Source organism: Protomyctophum bolini (assembly GCF_963924005.1).
Source record: "Protomyctophum bolini genome assembly, chromosome: 12".
Taxonomy (NCBI): domain Eukaryota; kingdom Metazoa; phylum Chordata; class Actinopteri; order Myctophiformes; family Myctophidae; genus Protomyctophum; species Protomyctophum bolini.
The window spans coordinates 14394745-14420262 of record NC_137873.1 but is presented as its reverse complement, the minus strand read 5'-3'; the positions used below and the strand labels follow the sequence as shown (position 1 = coordinate 14420262).

The window sequence follows — 25518 nt, the reverse complement described above, 5'->3', positions numbered from 1 at the left end:
AGGGGGGCTAGGGGAGAACAGGGGCAAAGGGGGGCTAGGGGAGAACAGGGGCAAAGGGGGGCTAGGGGAGAACAGGGGCAAAGGGGGGCTAGGGGGGAACAGGGGCAAAGGGGGGCTAGGGGGGAACAGGGGCAAAGGGGGGCTAGGGGGGAACAGGGGCAAAGGGGGGCTAGGGGGGAACAGGGGCAAAGGGGGGCTAGGGGGGAACAGGGGCAAAGGGGGGCTAGGGGGGAACAGGGGCAAAGGGGGGCTAGGGGGGAACAGGGGCAAAGGGGGGCTAGGGGGGAACAGGGGCAAAGGGGGGCTAGGGGGGAACAGGGGCAAAGGGGGGCTAGGGGAGAACAGGGGCAAAGGGGGGCTAGGGGGGAACAGGGGCAAAGGGGGGCTAGGGGGGAACAGGAGTAGGCAAAATACATTTGGCAGTCAATGAGTGAAAAAGGGATATATACTCACGACCAATCAAAATAGTTCTGTGCCCCGAAACTGTTGCTCCTCTTTCAGCTTGACCTTTGGACCTGTCCCCAATGTTAAAGACACAACAGGAGTGTTGAGAGTTGTCACGTGAACAGTCACACAGCTGATCAATTACAAAGCCGATCAATCACACAGGAGCAACCCTGACTGGCTAACTGCAAAGGTCTGATTGGCTAGGAGTGCTCATGCTTAGATTTGTGTTAAGAGGGACAGAAAATATCTTTCTTATTGAACTTTCACTAAATCTTCATTACAACAGTCTGTGTGCAGGTCATTATTCTTACCTTTTGATTAAAGTCCTCATGGTGTCGCTTCAGTCCTCAGATAAATCACCTCTGTTCAATAAATATACTTTAAGAAGTCTGCCCCCCCCCCCCCCAAAGGACACTGGACAAATCGGTGTAAAACTCCCACACTCCCAGTAAACCGAGGTCATTTAATCTCCAAGTGGGCCTCATGATCTTGCAATAACACCCCCCTTTACATTTGGACTTTTAACCCTTGAACTGTAGGTTGTACAATCCAAAAATGTCTTCAACACACGCTACTCCTTAGTATACTCACAAAGAATCTCTGTAGTCATTTGATAAACAAGTATCATTCAGATTTTTCACAGATTCCATTCCTATCGCATTGGCAATGATTGCCTTCCAAAATTTGCCGAATACCGGTAGACCCATAAAAGAAATCATGAACACGGTGTTCAATCTACCCCAAATTTGCCCCCAAACCTCAAGGGGCCTAAAGTAATTTCACTCACACCCATAGGGATTCAAATTCTACATATATCACTGTTGCAGAAGCAATACCTTTTTCACAAATAGCATTGTTAGTCATGTGGCAATGAAGAACTATCAAACCAGGTTCCATTGCTCATGCTGCTTCTAAAAGGTGTGGGAGGGGCCTTAATACTGCAGGAAGACCTAGCCGGTTGAGTGTCTAAACGATATACCGGAATCCGGCATTAGTGCCGGACAAGGATATAACGCTTTACAAATCTGTGAAACTACAACTACATTCTGTGAAAGAAACTTGTTGTGATTGGTCAGAGAAGATCATTTCCAAGGGGAAATACGTCTGACGAAGTCCCGACACAAATGGGTAAAGTTGCACCTGTTGTCAAAATGCTATCCCCCCCCTCCCACTCAAGAGGAGCACACTTTTCTGTCTACATATTTTAGCAAAATTGCCTGCATTATTTGAATAAAGACATAATCTCCTCATTATTAGGTGATAGTGTAATTTGCAGAGAAAAACAATCAAAAGGTTGACATTTCTTCGCCTCATTTCATTTGGAAAAAGATCATCATTTTTAACCATTTGAATCATGTATAAAATGAATCATTAAGATTTCATTCATAAATCAATCCTGATAATACGAGCTATTAATTACACATCAATTACCAAGTAATATACCAGTAATGTAGCACAATAACCAGTGATCACAAACTGTTCATTGGTCAAGCATGCTACTGTCCTAACAGCTGATTGGTTGGAGGGTGTGCATCCTAACAAGTGATTGGCTGGAGGTTATTTCCAGATACCTGCAGGGCATGTGGTGAAATTAGGGCAGTGTTGGACTCATTGTGAACTTGTGGATCTGCTATTTTCAAAAGATTTGTATACAACTTAAAATGGGACATTCTGCATAATAATAAATTAAGTACATTTTGATATGAATACTTTTGCATTTTTACTCAAGTATATTTTTCATTCCGGATTTATACTTGTAACAGTATTTCTACATTAGAGTATTGATACTTTTACTTAAGTAAAAAATGTGACTACTTTTTCCACCACTCCTTTAGGGGCAGGGTGATAATTGGACAAAACTCTAATAATCACATGTTGATATAAAACACTCCATATTGATGTTGTGGAATAAAAAATATCAAAACTTCTTGAAACTGTAAAATAAGGCACAAGTATTGAAACAAGGAGTAGATAGCTTACGCCATCACAATATTACGATGATTATCTCAAATCAAATTACATCTACTCTCAATTAATATCCATATAATATTTCTCAGAGACACTGACGGTGACTGACCATATAGACAGCAATGGTGCCAACTTATGAATTGTATTTATGTCCATAAAAGGTCTCTAAACTACCTCCCCCTGGCCAGCCGGGGCGCCTGATGGAGGGGAAAGGAACTGGTCGGAATAACGTGTTCCTTCCACGTGCTACGTCCGGCCGGGGAATCTCGCCCCTGTCAGGTGAAAAGAAGCAGCTTGGACTCCTCATGCATAGAAGGAAGCATGAGGTCACTCGGCTGCCCCCCCAGGTTGGCAGAGAAGTGTAGTGCCTAGGATTACATTAGATAATTAACACTGGGTGAAAAACATGGGTTGCAAAATCGTGGGATAAAAATGTAAAAAAAAAGAAAAGAAAAGAAAATGCAAAAGTTGAGCATTCATTTTAGAATATGGAGATAAGAGGTTTCTGCCCGACAGCAATTAAATTATCATTAGTGAGCCGATTACATGAAGGTAGGCTGACATTTTTTAGACTACCTTCTGCAGCGAGACAACGTTTAGAGTCAAGACCAGCTTTATGAATATAGTACCAACGGAAAATGTATACTTGTTGTATATACCCCATTTGATCACATTACAGCGTCACACAAAAGCATCAAAAAAGTAGCAGATCCACAAGTTCTAAACGTGACGTGAAGCGACATGTTTTGAACTTGTAGATCTGCTACTTGATGCTTTTAAATGTGAATCCTGAAAAGTAACAGTAAGTAACAGGTTTCCACCCGACAGATTATATTCAATGAGCGTATTGCCCCAAAATTGTTATAAACAACACATTTTAATTGTTGATGTAAGCAGGATCATCCACACCAGCTGTGTTCTCAATGAAAAAATATTCCACTTCACATTTGATAACTGCATTACTTCTACTCTCCATCTCATTACCAAATAACTACAAATATAGTTAATCTTACTGGTATAGTAACTCAGTAATCAGTCATTATACAATAGCAGGTTATGAAATCTATTTTATTTATATATTACTTGGTAATTTACAGTCATCGATGCATTAATAACCGCCAATAATAAAACTGCAGAGCACCAGCCAGCCAATCCCCATTGAGCTTTTCACTTACTTCTTTTCTTTTTAACCCATAATCCCATAGGCTTGACCTCTGACCTCATATGGTGCAGTACTTCCTGGCTCAGGGTTGACAGTAGTACCTATTCGATCTATAAATCCACACATCAAATGGATCTACACATCTGTTCTCCCAGTCTGTATACTGTCGTAACGAAACACGTTTGATCTTTGACCCGGGTTCACGGGTCAAGGAGGAGGGGGCGGCGTGGGGGTTTTAGGCGGGGTTAAGGGGGATGCACCCCACCCCGACCCCACCCTCATGGCACACCATCGGCGCCATGAACGTCCAGTGGTTCGCCGATTGGCTCTCGGGGTCGTACATCTCCACGGAGTTGAGGTTGGATTGGCCGTCGTATCCACCCACGGCGTACAGTCTGGCGGAGGTGGCGACCAGCGACACGCGGCTGCGCCGCGTGTTCATGGCAACCAGGTGGCTCCACTGACCGGCCAACGAGCTGTAGACCTCGGCGCCGCTCAGGAAGCCTGACCCGTCGTAGCCTCCAGCCACGTACAGGTGGCTGCCGAGCGCTGCGGCGCCGTGCCGGCAACGCTTGTTGATCATCCCCGAGATGGGATGCCACTGCTCCGTGTGGTGGTTGTAGTGCTCCACCTAGAGGACAGGAGGGACAACTACGCGCTTTAATGAACGACCATCAATAACGTGTTCCTTCCACACGCTACGTCCGGCCGGGGAAACTCTCCCCCGTCAGGTGAAAAGAAGCAGCTTGGACTCCTCATGCATAGAAGGAAGCATGAGGTCAGTCTATTGCCCGCCCAGGTTGGCAGAGGAAGTGTAGCGCCCAGGATTGCATTAGATAATTGACACTGGGTGAAAAAATGGGTTGCAAAATCGTGGGATAATTTTTTTTAATAAATAAATAAAAGACCATCATCGTAGTTGTCCCGACGAGACTAAAAAGCCTGGTCATTGGTCAGTCAAGCCACATAAATTCTACTTATTTGACAACATCGGTATTGGCAGTTATGCAGTCAACGCCGTGTCACAATTGTAACCACTTTGAACCTGGTGTCACAATTTTGGGCATGTAGATGGCAGTGGTGGAAAGTAACATGTACTTAACAACAATTGAGGTATTTGTACTTTACTTGTGTATCTCAGGGTCAAATATTGTACTTTAGTTAGGCCTACTTTGCGGATTTTGATTATTATTACAAAACATATATTGCCCATTTCAACCCTAAATACAGGGTTGGAAAAAATTATACATTTCGGCAATTTTCTAAAGATTTTGATACATCTCTGAAAACTTGAAATGGGACATTAAGTACTTTTACTTCTTAACTTAAGTTAAGTACAGTTTGAGGCCAATACCTACTCAATTACCTTTTAAATTCCAGACTTTTACTTTTAGTAAAACAATTGAGTACTTTTTCCACCACTGGTAAAATGGGTGAACAAAAAGTGAAAAAATGATAATACAATATACCGTAAATGGATTGTATTGATCTGCCTGCTCCTCTATTGAGCCATTTGCATCATGTGGTCTGGGACGACACCTACAGGTTGATAGGTGGTACTGCCCAAAGGTCAAAATGTTTCTCCTTAGCAAGTGGGCAGCCTCCATTAACTACTTAAACGGACTTGACCGTTTTTGTCAGGTGAAACCCACGCTGGGAAAGACCTACGCTGTATCATTTTTTGGGGCGGAAGTTGCAGGATTTTGGTGGAAGTACCGCTCAAGGAAATGACGTTGAGACTTTACAAATCTGTTTACATCTCTGTGATGTAAACAGTGTTGCGATTGGTCTAAAAAACTTTGTATCCGGGGGAAATAAATCAGACGGATGTTCCGGCCCGCCTTATATTGAGACCAGAACAAACACAAAAGTCCTTAGAAGTGTCATATGAACACTCATGAAATGTCATACTGAAGGCCTATCCTGATTGGTTGCTTCTAGTTTTATGAACGGTTCAGCAAACGGTTCTCATCAGTCTTCAATTTGGCTCCGCTGTGTCTGCGCATGCATGCAAGCAGCTGTGGTGACGTCACCCCACCTACATGAGTGTGTGGGGTGGATACGCCCACTGGTCTTGGATCAGTAGTATGCATGCAAACTTCAAGTGTGTAGGCTAGTAGCGAAAACAGCAGCATATCGAACAAACACAAAAGTCCTTAGAAGTGTGGTTGGATTTGACCAGTGCTGCAATCCTTTCATGCAAAGGTGGTAGAGCATGTCGACTTTAAGTGAACTTCTCCACAGTATCATGATTCGTGTCGAGTCTCCGTGTACTACCGCTGCACTGCGGTCAGCTGTGTCACACACTATCTTTTTGCTTGCTCAAAAACAATCCACTGTCTGTGTGTTTGCACCCTATGGTGGACGGGCCAGCGCTACTAGCAGCCTGTACAGCCAGCAGCAGCAAGAGACAACGGCATGTACCTGCAGAATACGATCCAAATTATAATTACTAGAACATCCTAGTTACGTTGCAGCGCAATATGGGAAGAAGGAGTTGACAGACTCCACTTCATGTTTCAGCTGTGTTTTTAAACTCAGTAGTGTGCCCTGCACACAGCGCACACTCGCAATTGCAGCTGGAGGGCGACGCGACACACACACATACACACACACACACACACACACCAACGATGCACGGGCGTGCAAACGATTAAGCACGCACAGGCAAATGTTTGGAGAAGCTGACATGCACACACACACACACACACACACCAGCGCGACTGGCTCGCAAATGTTTGGAGGCGAGTCCGTTTAGTAGTACAGCGCAGTCAGAGAGTAGGTCACACACAGCACACAGGAGCAGTGAAAGGGGGAGGAGGCTCTGTGCTGGTGGAGAGTTTGGCAAACATGACGATTTTGACGTCACAGAAAGTTGTTCCATGGGATCGTGTGGTGATGTAAAACAATATTTATACAGTAATTAAGACATTTCTTTCAATTAAATGTAGCCTATATGTATTCTGGGAGCGTGCCGAATTTATTTTGCATATAGAGATGTCTGGTAAAAGTGTGGTTCGGTCGGAGAAAGCTCTTGGATAAACGGCCATGTGCTTATGTACCCCCTGTCTATTAGGGTAGCAGGATAATATGACTAGTTCGGTCTCCAAAGCCTAACAATACACATCCAAATGGACTCGCCCAAGTTGAAATAATAGTTTTCAATTTCTAATAGTGTTGTATAATTATTTTCGACAGAGAAACATACACGTTACTGAAACAATAATAATATGGGGAGAAAACAAAGGCAAAAAGGGGGACAACGGAGACAGTGCCTCTTTCAACTGACACCTAATCTACAACAAGCGTTGCCACTACTAAGGCCAGACCACTCCGTCTTCTCTGTGGAATGTAAAATAAGAGCCTTTACCTAAAGGTGCTGTTTTCACTGTAATATAAAACAAGTGTGAACCCATAGCCATATTTATAGCTATGTAGGTATTTAGCTTAACAAATGAGATATGATTTATTTATTGCACAGCCCCAGAAAGTAAAAAGAAATGTAATTCAAATTTTACCTATCATTTTAAAACGGAGGGTTTACTTTTCGGGCAAGTGCCTTTGAGACCTTACAGTGCGTTTTAACAGCGGGCGAGGATCGGCCGACATCGCCTAATCGCCCAAAAAGATGAATTATTTTAATCTTTTCGACTATCAGCCTGCTATCCCCGGTAGTCACCGGGTCCCATAGACAAATAATGTACTTCCGGAAAATTCGTCTGGCTGTCGCCCACTGTTAAAATGTACAGTTAGTGTCAACCCCTGTATTACAAGCTCAAAACATGTCACGTTGCAATGCGTCTCTAGACATCAGGGTTCACAGCTAATGTCAGTTTGGACACATTGTTTGGACGGTTGTTTGGACAGTGTTGCACCGACAGACAGGCATACCGTGTTGAAGATCTGTAGACCATCATGTCCGCCAGAGACGAATATCCTCCCGTCAAACACAGTGACCCCGGCGGCACTGCGACTGGCATTCATCTCCGTTACCAGCATCCATCTGAAAGTAATTATATAAATATTACACCTCATTAATATGCATTAATAATTATAACAATACATTCATCAATCAAATGAAATTTGGGTTTTAAGAAGTTTTAAGGAGAATAATTTAACTGAAACGACCTTGCACAGACAGTAGGACAGCAGAGAGGGAGACAGTGTAGTAGGAGACAGACAGTAGGACAGATGAGAGACAGACAGTGTAGGAGAGAGACAGACAGCTGAGAGAGAGTGTAGGAGAGACAGACAGGACAGCTGAGAGGGACACAATGTAGGAGAGACAGACAGGACAGCTGAGAGGGAGACACTGTAGGAGAGACAGACAGTAGGACAGATGAGACAGACCGTGAAGGAGAGACAGTTAAACAGCTGAGAGAGAGTGTGTAGGAGAGACAGACAGTAGGACAGCTGAGTGAGAGAGACAGACAGTAGCACAGCAGAAAGACATACAGTGTAGGAGAGACAGACAGTAGGACAGCTGAGGGAGACAGTGTAGGAGACACACGGTTCTGTCTCACCTGTCTGTCTCTGGTGAATACCATTCCACAGAGCTCAGAGATGACTTCCCATCGTAGCCTCCGCACACATAGATACGGCCGTCAATCACAGCCGTTCCCATTGCGCTGGGACGGAACGCATGGTTATTGTTTTGGACAGACAGACAGGACTGTAACATTTTCCAACCGAACGAGAACTGCATGTTTTTGGTCTGGAAGAGCTCTCTGAAAAGTAGAACTGTGTGTGTGTGTGTGTGTGTGTGTGTGTGTGTGTGTGTGTGTGTGTGTGTGTGTGTGTGTGTTCGGACATTGGCTGGAGTATGCTGCAGCCTTTAGAGATACAGTAGATAGACAGACAGACAGCTGGACAGACAAACAGACAAGTACCTGCGCTGCGTGTTCATACTGGAAACTCGTGTCCAACTGTCCGTCTCTGGATTGTATACTTCCACCGTGCTGAGACGCGATGAGCCGTCGTATCCACCGATGGCATACAGCAGCCCGTTGATGACGGCCACGCCCACCCGGCTCCGAGACGTCGTCATTGGCTGACACCGCTCCCAGAAGTTGCCGGAGGGATCAAACACTTCAACTATGTTTAACGAATCGCCTGTCATGTACGAGAAGAAAATAAAACTGAAACTGTAAGTGACATCAAGGACCTGCATCTCTAATTTCCACATGCTCATTTAATGTTTGATGTTCTTTTCCCTCCCTGCTCCAAATCAGTAGTTCTCACACTTTCAAGAGTGTGTTAAAAAATAAGCAGCACCACAAATTGATGTGCCACGAGCTTGTATATCTGCTGTTAACAGCCAACACAAAAATCTAAAATGACACAGATGCTTTCCCAGTTTCAACGCTAGATGACACTTGAAATTATTGTGGTGGAATAGTATTTATAGTAATAGTAGGCGTAGCAGCAGCAGTAATAGTATTAGTTAAGGCTGTCACAGTTACCAATTTAAGTTGACGATTAATTGTCACACAAATAAATGCGATTAATGATTGAATTGTGTTTTTGGCATTGAACATTGGAACGAATTTGTGTTTCTGTTTATCTTTTAGAATTCATAAATCACAAATTACACAGAGCAGATATAGCAAATAAAATATAAATATACAAAGAAATCACTAATTTAATATTTTCTTGTTTCCAAACCATTAGAAAACAGTGGAAATAGTTGCTCTCCAAGCTTACAACACATCACAAAGTGACGTGTTGCAACCTTGTATTTCTGCTATATTTGAACATTTTTAAAATGTATGGACCTTTTTCAACATGCAAACGGACGATTATGTAAAATGAATGCGATCTCAAATAATTGTGATTAGGCGATTATCTAAGTATAATTGTGATTATCTCAAATAATTGCGATTAGGCCATTATGTGCCTAGTAGCAATAGTAGCACTAGTAGTACCAGAGCTGTTGAGTCCTCCCACGGCGTAGATCAGTCCATTAATAGATGTACAGCATCTCTGTCTGGTTTTAAACAACGCTAGATGAGGTCTTCGTTCGGGCATCAGGTGGAAATCTTTTGCTTCATCAACCAGATCCCTGTAATGCGTGCACACACACTCAATTTGAATTTGTTTGAATTTTAAATATTTTTCAAAATAATGATGTATTCATTCAGCTGCACCATTAATGTTTACATAATTCAGCTTGTAAAAATGAAAGAGGTCACACGATGCAAAATATGAAACCAACATTGGCTTCTTATATGCGTGCGCCCATCCTGTTTGTTTGTTAAATAATGAATATTAAAATAATCCTAATCGTCTTCATTCACCTGCATTTATGACAGCAGCGAATCAGGTCTTCCTGTTGGACGTGGTCCGACAGGAAACGAGGCCGACAGAGAGGAAGTCTGATCTTAGACAGGAGCTCGTGCAGAATAAACTGACGCTCGTCTCGTTGATGCCGAACCCACGATAATACTGATTCAAATACCTGGAAAAACACACGAACATATAACACATTACAGTACACACACACACACACACACACACACACACACAAAGCATTCACTGCCTCAAATACCCACACACAGTACAGGATAATACATTAACCCAGTGGTTCTCAACCTTCTCAGACCGCAGCGCGACTCCCCAAAATAATCATTATTTGAACGGGGGACTAGTGTTGTAGTACTCGAGTGTTTGACTGGTCTGGAGTCCGGTCTGGAGTCCACATTTTCATTGACTCAGTCCCGTCTTGGTCCCACGCTTAAAGGAGAACACCACACCAAAACACACTGGCCATGCATCTACCTTCATCCCTGTGCCATCATCCATAGTGCCCTTGATTTTTCTCATAGATGCCCCCTCCTCTACATCTCCCTCTGACTCCCCCCTCCCCTCCCACAGCTTGCATTTGCGCATGTTGTCCTCCTTCTAATGTGGGTATTTAGATAGCTCCAAACTTTATTTATTTTTCACGTATCGTATTATTATAGTATACTGAGACTCACGCATGCGCAGTTTTCACTCTAGGCCAGCCGTTACATGTAATCCCAGACGTAGTCGATTCCAGACGAGATTCTCGCGAGACGCGCGAGACTTCAAGCTGGAGCGCTCCTTTCAACTGTGATCCACTATCTCTCCCAGTCTCCCTCTTGTTTGTTTACATGCAATCTGATGACTGATCGCGTCGCATCATTATAGTCCTTATCTTTCTGTATTATTAACAAACTAGACTAGTTTCATAATGGCCGAAGTTGAAGAAGATGTTGAGTATATGTCTGAAGATTTTGAATATGGCGAGGAGCCCTACTTATACGAGCCAGAGTATACCGACGAAGATATGCGTCTAATGGAGGAGGCACGGATGAACGAGGCAGTTGGTGGTTCTACTGTTCCCCTTCCAGGCGTACGGCAGAGAACCGAGGATTTATTTTGGTGTGTGGAAACTGCGATTTAAAGCCATTGGAAGTGGAATGTAAATGCAGCAGAGAATGGGAAGAGTGGAGGTCGAAGCCTGTATAGTGATGATGAAAACACAGAGACAGTAGGTGTTTCTCGTCGTCGCTCATGCATCACAGACAATGCAGATCTACCTCTACCCCATCTACTCGACAGAGGAGTATTGGAATTATTTTTTCTGACCAAGAAAATAAACTGGGACAAACGACCAAAACCAGAAGGAGAAGACGGGCACCTATCCGTTGAGTAAGTATAGTCTACAACAACGTAGCCTACTATTATAATTACTAATACCTACAATGATTATACATAAGTGAATAACGGATCTAAATCTAATCATTCACCATTACATGACTTGTATTTATGAACGTTGACATTCTGGAAAATAAATAAATGCATGCAAGCAGGGAGGCTATTCACCCCCTCCCCCTGAATATTATACCTCAGATAGAGGCCTATATCTACCAAGCATACACATTGTTGTAAATTGTAATCCTATTGTAATCCTTTTCTAAAACTTTTCTCTTCGAACACAGGCAATGCCTCCTATAGGATTGTGTTGGAGTTCGTCCTCCGTGGAGAAACGCTTGGGAAAGGCAACAGAATTGTTTTGCCATCATGTTTGGTTTCCAAAATAAGAAGCATCTACCCCTCACCATCCGGGCTGTATCGTGGATTCTTAGAGGAAGCAGGAGATATCAGTGTTGTTTTTTCCTAGAGATGAATAGCCTAATTTCTACAATGTTTCTCTCCCTTGTTCATTTCAATCCATTTTCAAATTGAAAGTAAATTACAATATAAGGACTGGCTTTTATAATGTTGTCATTATAATTAATAAATGTCACTGTTATAAAAACCTATTTGTATTATTTATAATTTCCTTCCATGTGACTATAACAGTTGCCATATAAATTCATGCTGTTGGCTCATTATTTATCTAATCTAAATGCCAGTGTTATTTCAAATATAATTCATTATATTGTATTTCTATTGATACTATATATATTAATATTTTAACATTGTACTATTGACAAACCTTTAAAATAATGTCAATCATACATACTATTTTGGGGTGCATTTTTTAAATGAGTCACAGAATGACACGCTTCAGCCAATATGCTCAATTCTTATTGGAAGTAACAACAATATAGTGTCACACAGATTCAATACAGGAAAATGAATGAAAAATATATATATATATAATTTGTATGTAGATAAGTAACATAAGTCTGGAGTAGGTAGTTATAAATTGACGCAGCACCATTTTAGCAGTAGTAATTCCCACTAGTTTGGCATTTACATTTTTTATTCAAAGTGTTCAATGTGCAGTGTGAAGTCAATAGTATTTATCGGCACGGTAGCACATTCAGTAGTGCTGTTGCCTCACAGCTACAAGGTCCTGGGTCAGACCGTGACCCTTCTTTTTATGTAGCGAGGCAGTAGTTTCTTCTTCTTGTTGTTTTGGACGAAAATCATCTGCCTTGAAGTGATCGCTGCAAATAATGCGTCCTTGAGTCTGCTCATCTGAGCTATTGAGATCCATCTGTAGTGCTAGAAGCCAACGTCTCCTCAAAGTAGGTATCGCATGAAAACTTATCGCATGAAAACTTTTTCTCTTTAGAGTTGACCTAGTCTTTGCGGTTGAACAGCCTGGATATATACAACGAGGCATGTTGTTGCTCAAATAAATGAAACTAGACAACTAGTAGGAATGCTTGACACGCGTGCGAATGTAATTAAACAATGTAAACACAAGTGGTAGGCGGCGGCGTGGAAGAGCAGAGCACAGAGTTGAGTTGACAGGAGCTTGAAGTCTCGCGCGTCTCGCGAGAATCTCGTCTGGAATCGACTACGTCTGAGATTACATGTAACGGCTGGCCTAGAGTGAAAACTGCGCATGCGTGAGTCTCAGTATACTATAATAATACGATACGTGAAAAAAAAAAAAAGTTTGGAGCTATCTAAATACCCACATTAGAAGGAGGACAACATGCGCAAATGCAAGCTGTGGGAGGGGAGGGGGGAGTCAGAGGGAGATGTAGAGGAGGGGGCATCTATGAGAAAAATCAAGGGCACTATGGATGATGGCACAGGGATGAAGGTAGATGCATGGCCAGTGTGTTTTGGTGTGGTGTTCTCCTTTAAATTTGACTTGGCCTCGACTCGGTCTTGGACCAAGGGATGCAGGACTCCTCCCCCACCGAGTCACTACAATGCAATGAAATAAATATATTATACCCATATTATGAGGATCCCATTTGCATTATAAGATAGCTGTCTGGCCTGCCTGCTCTCGCAGGGTTTTCTGTACCTGAGAAAAAAGGGGGAAAAGAATCTGGCCTCTCGTCTCGACTCGGACTCAACTCGGACTTGGCCCCCCTCCCACACTCAGTCTTGACTCGGACTTGGACAATTTGTCCAATGTCTCACCAGTTTTTATAGTAGTTTGTTGACCGATTCGGATGCAGTAATGGTCCGTTTTCTGTTCACTCTTTTTTTTAAAGTAGTTATTTAAAAAGGGGGGTGGGGCATGGCCTGAAAAGGTTGAGAACCTAGTAGTAGTGAGTGATACAGTACCAACCTGTTCCTCAGCCTTCACACTGAATTCATCTAAGTGGTACCAACCTGTTCCTCAGCCTTCACACTGAATTCATCTAAGTGGTACCAACCTGTTCCTCAGCCTTCACACTGAATTCATCTAAGTGGTACCAACCTGTTCCTCAGCCTTCACACTGAATTCATCTAAGTGGTACCAACCTGTTCCTCAGCCTTTACATTGAGTTCAACTAAGTGTTACCAACCTGTTCCTCAGCCTTCACATTGAGTTCAACTAAGTGTTACCAAACTGTTCCTCAGCCTTTAACATTGAGTTCAACTAAGTGTTACCAACCTGTTCCTCAGCCTTCACATTGAGTTCAACTAAGTGTTACCAACCTGTTCCTCAGCCTTCACATTGAGTTCAACTAAGTGTTACCAACCTGTTCCTCAGCCTTCACACTGAATTCATCTAAGTGTTACCAACCTGTTCCTCAGCCTTCACATTGAGTTCAACTAAGTGTTACCAACCTGTTCCTCAGCCTTCACATTGAGTTCAACTAAGTGTTACCAACCTGTTCCTCAGCCTTCACATTGAGTTCAACTAAGTGTTACCAACCTGTTCCTCAGCCTTCACATTGAGTTCATCTAAGTGTTACCAACCTGTTCCTCAGCCTTCACATTGAGTTCAACTAAGTGTTACCAACCTGTTCCTCAGCCTTCACATTGAGTTCATCCAAGTGTTACCAACCTGTTCCTCAGCCTTCACATTGAGTTCAACTAAGTGTTACCAACCTGTTCCTCAGCCTTCACATTGAGTTCAACTAAGTGTTACCAACCTGTTCCTCAGCCTTCACATTGAGTTCAACTAAGTGTTACCAACCTGTTCCTCAGCCTTCACATTGAGTTCAACTAAGTGTTACCAACCTGTTCCTCAGCCTTCACATTGAGTTCAACTAAGTGTTACCAACCTGTTCCTCAGCCTTCACATTGAGTTCGTCGCAGCCCACCAGCTCCAGCACCTCGTCCGTCCTCAGACTGAGGAACTCTTCCGATTGGCTGACGTCCACAAAGTGCTGGTGGATGAAGCGGTTAGCCGAGTCGTACAGCGTGGTGCACATCATGGTCTCTGCGAACTGACGCACTCCCAGGCAGTTCTTAGGGTGCAACCTGCACACACATCATGTATTAATGTGTGTGTATTAACAGGTATTAACTGACACACTCCCAGGCAGTTCTTAGGGGCAACCTGCACACACATCATGTATTAATGTGTGTGTATTAACAGGTATTAACTGACACACTCCCAGGCCGTTCTTCTTAGGGTGCAACCTGCACAGTGCACACACATCATGTATTAATGTGTGTGTATTAACAGGTATTAACTGACGCACTCCCAGGCAGTTCTTAGGGTGCAACCTGCACACACATCATGTATTAATGTGTGTGTATTAACAACACGTATTAACTGACACACTCCCAGGCAGTTCTTAGGGTGCAACCTGCACACACATCATGTATTAATGTGTGTGTATTAACACGTATTAACTGACACACTCCCAGGCAGTTCTTAGGGTGCAACCTGCACACACATCATGTATTAATGTGTGTGTATTAACACGTATTAACTGACACACTCCCAGGCAGTTCTTAGGGTGCAACCTGCACACACATCATGTATTAATGTGTGTGTATTAACACGTATTAACTGACACACTCCCAGGCAGTTCTTAAGCCCTAACCACACCAAAGGGTCAAGACGTTTTAACGTTGTCCCTGCGGTGTGATATGTCACACGTTGACCCTAGTGATTCAACACATGGAATTCAATGGCCCAAACCACACCAAAGGGTCAAGGCGGTTTTAGCGTTAACTCCTTGCAACCGTTTGGACCCAAGGAGGCCCTGCACACACACATGTTATTTATTAACACATTCAGACCGTAGGACGTGTACAAATGTCACATCTAATCCAACTGATGGATCCAGTGGACGTGTACACACGTCCTAGCGTTTTATTATCGATATCAAAAAACAAAAAAATGGCTTTCAGAATAAAAGCTGCCATATCTCTCAGGCTTGTGACCCTCACCCATAGGAATGCAAATTTCTGCCTTTGTCTCAGGGTGTGAAGGCCATCACCTGCACTCACTTGGCAGGTACAACCTCTTTGAAAACCTGTTTAGTGTTTCCGATTGTGCAACCAGAAAATGCAATTGAAAAGTGGGACACAAATTAAGTTCGACAACGCTTTGTTCCAACTCGATTTAAGCAATGTCATTACTACTTTCCTACTTTCAATGATTTACACATCATGTTAAACCAGATAGTAGACAACCTCTCGCCTAAATGGTCTGTGTATCCTAGCGATTGAGAGCGATTTAACTGAAGGCCTGAACTATTTAGTTATAGATAGTCTCAAGTGCAACCCCCGTCCTCTCATGTTTTGAGACATCACTACATGCTTGAACACAATTTTGTCATTAGTGACATGAGTCACTAATTTGATGAAAGTACAAAATGTAAGCATTACAACAGCATAATGTGACACATAAATAAAACTACTAGACAAACAGAAAAACAACAGACACAAGTGGACATAGACATCAGGACCACCATAGGACCATGCAATTGGGGGAGACAGTTCTTATGCATTTGCATTATAGAGTCTGATGGCAGTTGGCATGAAAGTTAAGTTTGTCCATGTTAAGTTAAGTTTGTCCATGTTGAGTTAAGTTTGTCCATGTTAAGTTAAGTTTGTCCATGTTGAGTTAAGTTTGTCCATGTTAAGTTAAGTTTGTCCATGTTGAGTTAAGTTTGTCCATGACTATCCTCTCCATCCGGAGGCCAACAACAGAGCTGGCCTTCATTATGATCTTTTTTAGCTTGTTGTCCCCAGCCTTGATGCCCCACTGAGGTCATCCTCTTGCTCCGACTGGCATCAATCACCAGCTCTTTGGTCTTCTTAAAGGACAACTTTAGTTTTTTTCAACGAAGGTTCATGTTTTAGGTTATTAGAGAAAGTAAAAGATGAGCAATTTTAGCTATTTTTAATAGGGGAGCGGGGGCATTCTAACATAGCTAAAATCGCTATAACGACAGAAAGTAATAAATAACACTCTACTTATAACACTTTACGTTCTCTAATAACAACCTAAAACATGAACCTTGGTTGAAAAAAAACTAAAGTTGTCCTTTAAGGTTCAACTGTAGGTGGTTTTGTTCAGCCCAACTGATGAATTTCTCCACCACACTGTATTCCTCATCTATTATACATTTCTCTTAACGTTTTTCAGTTTTGTAATGTTGACAGTTTTTTTGTTGCCCACCTTATGTTGATGCTGTTCTACATACCTACATTTCTGAGACTGTTAATGTTTTAAGGAAGATAGTTCTTAAACGTACTGTATATTTTATTGCTAGTTTGACTGACCACTTCAAATACTGTATAATCTTAATAACTAATAACCGAAAATAGCAGATCTACAAGCCCACAACACTGTGAGCATGTAGATTTGCAGTTTCGCTGTGTGCAACATTGCATTCATAGAAGAAACGCTAGCTTTGACTATCTAAATGACTGAAATCATTCGTGGCATGTGAGAACATGAATGAACCCATCGTGTGGTAGCAGTGAGTTACCTGTCCTGTAGGAACGTACAACAGGCATCTTTAACGTTGTGAAGCTGAAGAAAACTGGCTCCGACCAGGAGAGACTGCACGTTCTGCTGGTCGATGGCAACGTGTCCGTTGTACGCAAAGTTAATGAGAGCCTCCAGGGCGCTGTGGAACGACAAGGCACGTTTATTTACGCTTTATTTACCACCAAACACATCTACAACTGACCTGAGGTCAGATAAAGGTTAAGTGCTGTGGACAGTTAGCAAACATTATGTCATTCACTGGCCAGGGCCGGTGCTTCCATACAGGCCACCCAGGCAATGGGCTCTATGCACAGCAGCCATTTTGGAAAGAATGGGCAAGTGGGGATGACCTTTGGGCTTCGAGACCTTAGTGTCAACCCTGATCTGGAGTCTGTTTCTGTCCACTTGGGACTCTGTATGTATTAGGGCTGTCAGTTCACCTCTATAATCCAATTCGAATTTCATTGCTTCATTATTTGTAATTTTCGAATATATTCGAATATTTACATTGTTTATTTTAGCTCATATTTAGCCTATAATAATACACGTGGCTGGCATGTCTTGTGAGTTTTGGGAAGTGCAAGGTTTTTGACAGGTCTGCCTGCTGTGGACATTGAAACCCTGACCATTACACACGGGCAGACTCAACGATAAAGTCTATCATTCATTGTGAAGCCAGCAACATGTTGATGCAAACAGACGTGTACAGTAGCTGCTCCAAATGATATTAGCATTCGTCTGTGTCTGCCCGTGTAAACGCAGCATTGTCCCCCCGCTGCGGAGAGGACCGTTGCCCCGTCGGCTAGAATGCTGTCGGAAAAAAGGCCGCCTCCCGTGTACCATAGTGTTATTAAGGAGGACTCCTTGGCGTTAAACTAATGTTAGCTCCCATGCTAACTAGTTGCTACCCTCGTCAGAAACAACATCACAGATCGGGTGGAAGATGCTGATACCACTTTGCTTGTGCCCGTGGATGGGAAATGAGATTTAAAAGGCTATAGAAGCGTGGATGAAAGGCAAGCACAGATGTGCAATAAAGTTGTGTCATGAGACTGTATTATGATTTTCGTTCTACCGGCGATTTCTGTCTGTGTAGTATACTAGACGTATCTATGTATGTGTTACAAGGGTTTGTGTGTCTGCGATTAAAAGAGTTACAGCCAGTAAGCCCGCCCACCCTGTAGACTGTCTCTGATTGGCTTACCCTGAAATCTGGCCCTACGTTAGCCAATCATTGACCTCTTCTGCGACGTGACCGGACGTGCACCTTTTCACATGCAGTGGAAGCGGCCGTGGAGATTTCACAGCGGTAGATTCGTTACTCAATACATTTAGTGAGCGGATAAAATAACATAAAACAAAATAAATATATTAAATAGAATTAATAAATGATAAAAGCTCCATTCGAATGGCAATTTTAGCTTTCGAATATATATATATTTTTTAATATTCGAATTTCTTTCATATTATGAAATTCGTTCTGACAGCACTAGTATGTATACACTGGCTGATCTGGCGTCAGATCTTACCTGGGGTCCATGCCCTGCATGATGATCTCATCTTGTTTGGACTCCATCATGTCGGTGGTAAACATTGCGTGGAAATACGGGATGGAAGCAGCCAGGACAATCCTATGAGCGCTGAACTTGTGGTCCCCAACCTACAACACAATAGTGTTATGGAACTGTGTGATATTATGTATAGGAGTCTTCCACAACAATAACATTACAATACAAAAACGAAATAATTTGTCTGTTTATCCTTTAAAACTCCTATTTATACAAAAGGAATATACAGTATATATATCCAATTTATGAGGGCTCACAGAGCTTGCAGATCTATGCCGTCTCTCTCAACTTTTCCTACCTTCTGTCTCTCCTACACTGTCTCCCTCTCAGCTGTCCTACTGTCTGTCTCTCCTACACTGTCTCCCTCTCAGCTGTCCTACTGTCTGTCTCTCCTACACTGTCTCCCTCTCAGCTGTCCTACTGTCTGTCTCTCCTACACTGTCTCCCTCTCAGCTGTCCTACTGTCTGTCTCCCATTCAGCTATCCTACTGTCTGTCTCATCATCATCTCTCCTATCCTCTTCCTTGTCTGGATCACCACCAACACCACAGCTGACAGACCGAGAGGCATCCAGTGGACCCTATTCTCCCAGTTGGAAGACCTTGACTTCGCTGATGATCTTGCCCTCCTATCCACAAACCACAACAACATGCAGGCAAAAACTGACAGGCACCTTCGCCTTTTTATTTTGACTCGAGTGGGTGGGGAATCCCGATCATAGACTGTAACGGTAGCCACGCCCCTCGGAACATACGCGACTTTATTCATTTATATCATTTTTTTTATAAATGGGACCATCATTTTCCAAAAAGAATATTATGACATTAGAAATGAGACTTTAAACTAGTGACTGGAAGCAGAAAGTATTCATGACCATGTTTATTAAGGTAATACAGTCTAGGTGAAGTTGGACCCAAATACATGGACTTCTATGGGGCTATGGGTTTTTTTGGGCCCAGTGACAGCGCCACAACAGGCCATTATATGAACTTTCAGGAAATCCCGATTTCCTTGTGGCTTCACAAAATATCTGTCTGACTGCCCCCCTGGCGTAAAGCTTATAAAGCCCTACTAATACAGCCCCTGGCTAATTTTCCACTAATGAAGTTGTCACAGTGTTTACAGCACACTTCAAGGAAAGGATACGTGGTGTTTTACACACCTTCATACAGAATACCCTCCCACATGTGACCCTCATTACATGTGTGTGGCGGGGTAACTATGTTTTATAAATGTGTGCAACTGCTGATTTCATCGAGGTAGTCGATGAAGGATGTTCGTCGACTACCTTTATTCACTGACAAAAACCGAATAAAAACTAAATGAAAACTAAGCTATGATGACTAAAAATAAATATATTGACAATTTCATCAACAAATAAAAGCTAGTCTTAAAATGTTAGGGCGGGACTAGTGGAGAAGAAGAGATCCAGTAGAACTAAAAGACAAGTCATTTGCACTCTGAAAATAGCTGATCTACAAGCTCACAACACACTGCAAGCTTGTAGATCGGCTATTTTTAGCATGCAAGTGTAAACTCTGGCATTACGGCACCTGAAGGCGTGCCAAATACATTATCAATGAACAGTAGATTTAGTCAACTATTTAGTCTACTACAACTAGACTCGGATGACTAAAATTCAATGACATTTTAGTCAAAAGACTATGACTAAAACTAAATAAAAATGTGCTGTCAAAATCAACACTGTTTGATCATGGTTTGTAAAGTATACCAGTTGTACTCGTAATAATGTGTAGCAGTTGTATTTGTAATAATTCAACAGGTTGCTATGGAGATTATCCCCAGTGATGTCACAAATAGATAAACCGTGCAGCTTATTATAATGCAGCTTTCAGTTGACACACACACACACACACACACACACACACACACACACACACACACACACACACACACACACACACACACACACACACACACACACACACACACACACACACACACACACACACACACACACACACACACACACACACACACACACACACACACACACACACACACACACACACACCTTTATTTTTTACCATTGAGCTAATAGAGCCTGTCTAAGCTTACTCAGGGGATACATTGAATCTTGACCATTAGGTCAAATTTCGTGTCAGATCCTGTCTTTGTATCTACTGTAGGTGAGACATGACTTTTGACAGGATCTAAATGTCTCAATAGAAGAGCAGGGAGACAAAATACAACCACCCCAATACATATTGGACAATTGGGGGGTTTGGGGGGGGGAGCAGACCAAGTACAAAGCCAAAGGTGAAGTTTACAAGTATTGAGGGTTTAAGTGGTTAAAATGTCTGAAAACACATTAACATGAATCCAACATATCAATAGAAAAGATAATTTTGTAGATAAACAAAAGATTGATTATACAATATACACAACACATGATCAGCTTTGTGTAGTACTGTCAAACAAGTCTATGAGGCCATCTACGAAATTTATGAAAAAAAGGTTAATCTGCAAACACAATTTAATACGATCCCTGCTTCATCTCTCAGCTAAGGGGTCCATGGCCTGAAAAGCGTTGAAGACCCCTGAACTGACTAGACCACACACTGTGTGTTGGAGACCTACAGCAACAATTAACCACAGAAATCCAATTTGGCTGATAGGTTGTAATAATATGAACAGCTTCAGTAACAACTGTAAGGAAGCAAACATGGGTCAACAAACAGTTAAAAAACACAAACAAAACGCCCCACATTGTGTTCATTTGAGAAGCAGCTTCTTGTATTTATTTAGTTTCAAATGTTCATAAGGAGTGAACTTATCCTGTTAGCACTTAGCTGGAGTATTTCCAATTTTCAATACTTTTACTTCTAATATTCTTTACAAACACAACAACTCTGGTAAACTGCCCTCCCACTCTGGGCGTTTTGGTAGAGCATATCAAAGCTTTCTACAAAAACCTAAGATTTTAAACTAGTAATGGTAACAACTGATGATGAGGTACTTAAAAAACTGCAAACCAACAAGGCCACTGGCCATGGCAATATATTCCCTCCAAATTTCTCAGTGACTCTGACATCTCTATAAGAATAGCTCCAATCATCACCCACATAATAAACTCTCCATCAAACATGGACAGTTCCCTCAAGATTTCAAACTTGCCAAAGTAAACCCCCCTGCACAAGAAAGGGAGAAAACTACCGCCCTATTTCTATTCTTAGCTCCATCTCGAAAGTGATGGAAAAAATAGTCAGGTGAACAGGTTAAAAAGTATCAAAAAAACAAACGTACGAATACCAATCAGAACATGCCACTCCACTGACACATGCCTCCTCAATTTGAGCAACCACATCAACCAAAAGGCTTTCGACACTGTAAACCACTCCACACTGATTAATAAGCAATTGGTTTTGAACTTTTGATAGCACATCAGTGATCTGGATGCAATCCTACCTGGAGGAGAGAGAACAGATGGTGGAGGCGAACAGAACACTGTCCCCCCCAGTGAGCTGTGGCGTTCTACAAGGAAGCATACTACTGTTCCCAATATATTTAAATGACATGGCATCAGCTTGTGACTGCAACTTGTTCCTGTTCGCAGATGACCAGTGGTGTCATGCTCGTAGAACGCCGTGGGCGTGGGACCAGTCATTTTTTGACGTGCACGCGCAGGGACGTAACGGTGCATGTGCGTGCACGCTAGAACGCGTCCCCCTAGATTCAAGAGAAGACGCACCTAATCAACCTCGTGTCACCAAACCTTCCAAGACGCACAAAGTACCCAGTGGTCTAGGTTTACTGGCGCCCCCCTTCCCCCATTTTCACGCCGTGTCAAGTATCGTGCCGAATCAAATGGCTACTATACTTTGCATAACAATAACAACAGGACGGATTTAACTGTTTACCTGAGCGCACGGTAAGCATTAGGATATGGCTCCAGTAGGCTACTGCTGCTGTGCTGTGTGGTGTTCTGCACACAAGATCAAGAATGCCTCCTCCAGAACAGTTTCATTCGTCCAAAGCAAACTTTTTAGTTTCGTTATAGTGTGCAGTAAAGATGTTTGACTATTTTAACTTTTGTTTCTAAAACTCTCATACACTATTTAACAATAGGCAGGGCGGCAGGCTATATCAGCTGTTCTGTGTTCTGTGATGCGCACATGCACATGCATGCACGTGCGCCCGTGCGTGCACGTGGCGTCATTAAAACACTGTGTACTGTTACCAGTAAAGAAAAACACCATGACACCACTGCAGATGACTCTGCACTCCTGGTCTCAGACAGGAACAAACTTGAGGTTGAAAAGGTCCTCAGCTCTGAACTCGGTAGAATCTGCACCTGGCTCGCTGATAACAAACTTTCTTTACAACAGGGAAAAACTGAATCCATTCTCTTTGGATCAAATAGTAAACTCAGCAAGGCAGACAGCTTCTCAGTTAAAGTGGGTGACACACGGAAAGATGAAATTACCTATCTAGGTTCCATCGTGGAGGCAAATCTTTCCGGTGATAAAATGGCCACCAACATAATCAGAAAAGTCACCCAAAGAACAAGATTCCTGTACAGGATCTCCTCACTCAACAAAAACATCTTGAAGAGTCAAGACCCTAACAGGAGCCCTTGTACAAAGTGTCTTCGACTATGCATGCACCTCTTGGTACCACAGCCCCTCAAAAGCCCTCAAAACAATGCTCCAGCCTTCCCAAAACAAACATACTACTTGGCAAAGTTGGCCTCACTCCCCGAACGCACCTCACCCCTGACCATTTTGATAGGCTGGAATGGCTTTAGGGTTGACGACAAAGTACAGCATCTTGCAATGGGTCTGGTTTACAAGATTCACTGCTACACCACCAAGTCCAAGATACCCATGTACCTGTCTAAATACTTCCTTAATGTCAACAAACACCAGAGGGAGTTCAACTAACCAAGTGCAGTGCAACCCAGATTCGGCTCAAACAAGAAACAAGATTCAATTATTTTAGCTCCTATGCCAGTATAATGTGGAACGCCCTACCAACAGCCATCAAGACATGTCTCCTTCAAAACCACTCTCGAAGAGTACCTAGGGACGGCTGCAATTCGAAACTGGCCCCCTCCCCCCCACGGCCCCACCCCTTTCTTCCCATACTGTACATGTTTTTTTCTCCCCCTTTGATACTTTCTTGATGATGATTTCCTGAATAATTGTAATAGAAGTGTATATTTGTACGTCTCTCTAAATGTTCTGATGAGTTGAAAATGGTGGACCCGTTATAAATAAGTGTAATGCTATATAATGGATCATCCACAAAGTAACAGTTTTTGTATTGACTGTGCTTTAGTTTGTACCCATTCTGCTTTTGATTGATTGATTGATTGAAATATGTATTAACAGTTTGCAGAATTACAGTACATTTCAAGCACAAACTCAATACAAACTACAAAGACTGTTAACTGTGAGTGGACGACCCAATTAAGCATTACACTTGTTTACAAGAGGGTCCACCTTGTTCAATTCATCAAAATGCATACTGTGAAATAAGAAATTCAATCAATCAAACTCCATCTCAGAGGCAAATATTGTGCTTTTACTCCACTACAATTATGCTTTGCAGATATGAATTATTATATTACAAAAGAAAACACATTTTACACATAGGCTATTTTCAAACATTTTAGTACTTTTACTTGTGGCACTTTTGTACTTTTAATTCACTCAAGTAACATTTTGAACACAGGCATTTCACTTTTAACAGAGTATGTTATTGTGGTATTGCTACTTTAACTTGAGTCAAACATCTTCCACTACTAGACCACTACTGCTTAGCTTGTTAGCTTAGCAGCTATAGCCTCACACAGACAGACAGTGTTCTGTTTACCTTCAGAGTGACATCACACAGCTTGCCCTGACGTCGGATCTCCTCCATGACGCCGTATCCTCGGGACGGCAGGTCCTGCACGCAGAAATGGACCAGGTCCTCCAGCTCTTCACTGATGGAGTCTCCCATCGTCATTATAACGATACAAACCAAGCCAGTGAAGACCAGCGAAAACCCTGCTAGCCAGCTAGCCACTAACCAGCGGCAACCCGTTCAGCTCACACAACAACTCTGACCAGGAACAAGTAACACTGGTGGCCTGTTACGCTGCCGCTGGTGACCCGTAGAAGAGTTGAAGAGTGATGCAAAACCGAGCCGGTTCTCGCGGTTGGTAACAAACTTCAATAGGTCACCGAGCCGTGTGTTACATCTGCCGGTTAGACCATGTTCAGGCGGGTTTCAAAATAAAAGTATTACTATTGTCACGTGCTCATGCACGTATGTGTGCCGTTAAATGCTGTAGCGTAACAATATTGATTGATTGATTGAAATATGTATTCACAGTATGTAGAAGGGGTACATTTCAAACGAAAGCACAAGCCAATATAAAAACTGCTGCGAGGATGGAACCAAAAGCACTATTGGGCACTCAGGGTTCTCCATTTTCAATTCATCAGAAAAGGAAATACAGTTAGTTAAAGAAAGTTTTTTTCTTTTAAGGGAAAAACATGTACAGTAGCCTATATGGACAAAATGGGGTGTAGACTGTAGAATTTGACTTTTTTACAGGGTCGAGCCTGCACTTTTTGAATTGCAGTCTTCCGTACCTGTGTGTGATCTTTGAGAGCTGTTTTTAGTTTTTGGCTTTTCTGCCTTTATTGATAATTTCAAGTGAAGATAGATAGAAAGGAGGGAAAGAGAGATGGCGAGAGCCACGCAGCAAATGTCATCACGAACGGGAGCTCGAACACGCAACTCGCTCAGGCCAG

At 42.6% G+C, this 25518-nt stretch overlaps 1 protein-coding gene across 1 annotated transcript; it reads right to left on the bottom strand.

Moving 5' to 3' along the window:
* Nucleotides 1-1788: 1788 nt before the first annotated feature.
* klhl18 (kelch-like family member 18) lies at nucleotides 1789-24829 on the bottom strand. The gene is made up of 10 exons (XM_080777649.1): nucleotides 24590-24829; nucleotides 18713-18843; nucleotides 17182-17322; nucleotides 14512-14710; nucleotides 9874-10034; nucleotides 9502-9638; nucleotides 8467-8689; nucleotides 8101-8205; nucleotides 7469-7580; nucleotides 1789-4208 (listed from the first exon to the last, which is right to left on the bottom strand). Exons 1-10 carry the CDS (start codon nucleotides 24722-24724, stop codon nucleotides 3813-3815), a joined length of 1740 nt encoding a protein of 579 aa, XP_080633775.1. The 5' UTR covers nucleotides 24725-24829; the 3' UTR covers nucleotides 1789-3812.
* Nucleotides 24830-25518: the final 689 nt, after the last annotated feature.

Coding starts and splice junctions, on each gene's coding strand:
- klhl18 (XM_080777649.1), bottom strand. CDS start 24,724: ATGACGATGGGAGACTCCATCAGTGAAGAGCTGGAGGACCTGGTCCAT. Junction 9,639..9,873: donor CGCTGCTGTCATAAATGCAG/GTGAATGAAGAC, acceptor CACGCATTACAG/GGATCTGGTTGATGAAGCAA. Junction 4,209..7,468: donor GTCTACAGATCTTCAACACG/GTATGCCTGTCT, acceptor CCTGTCCTCTAG/GTGGAGCACTACAACCACCA.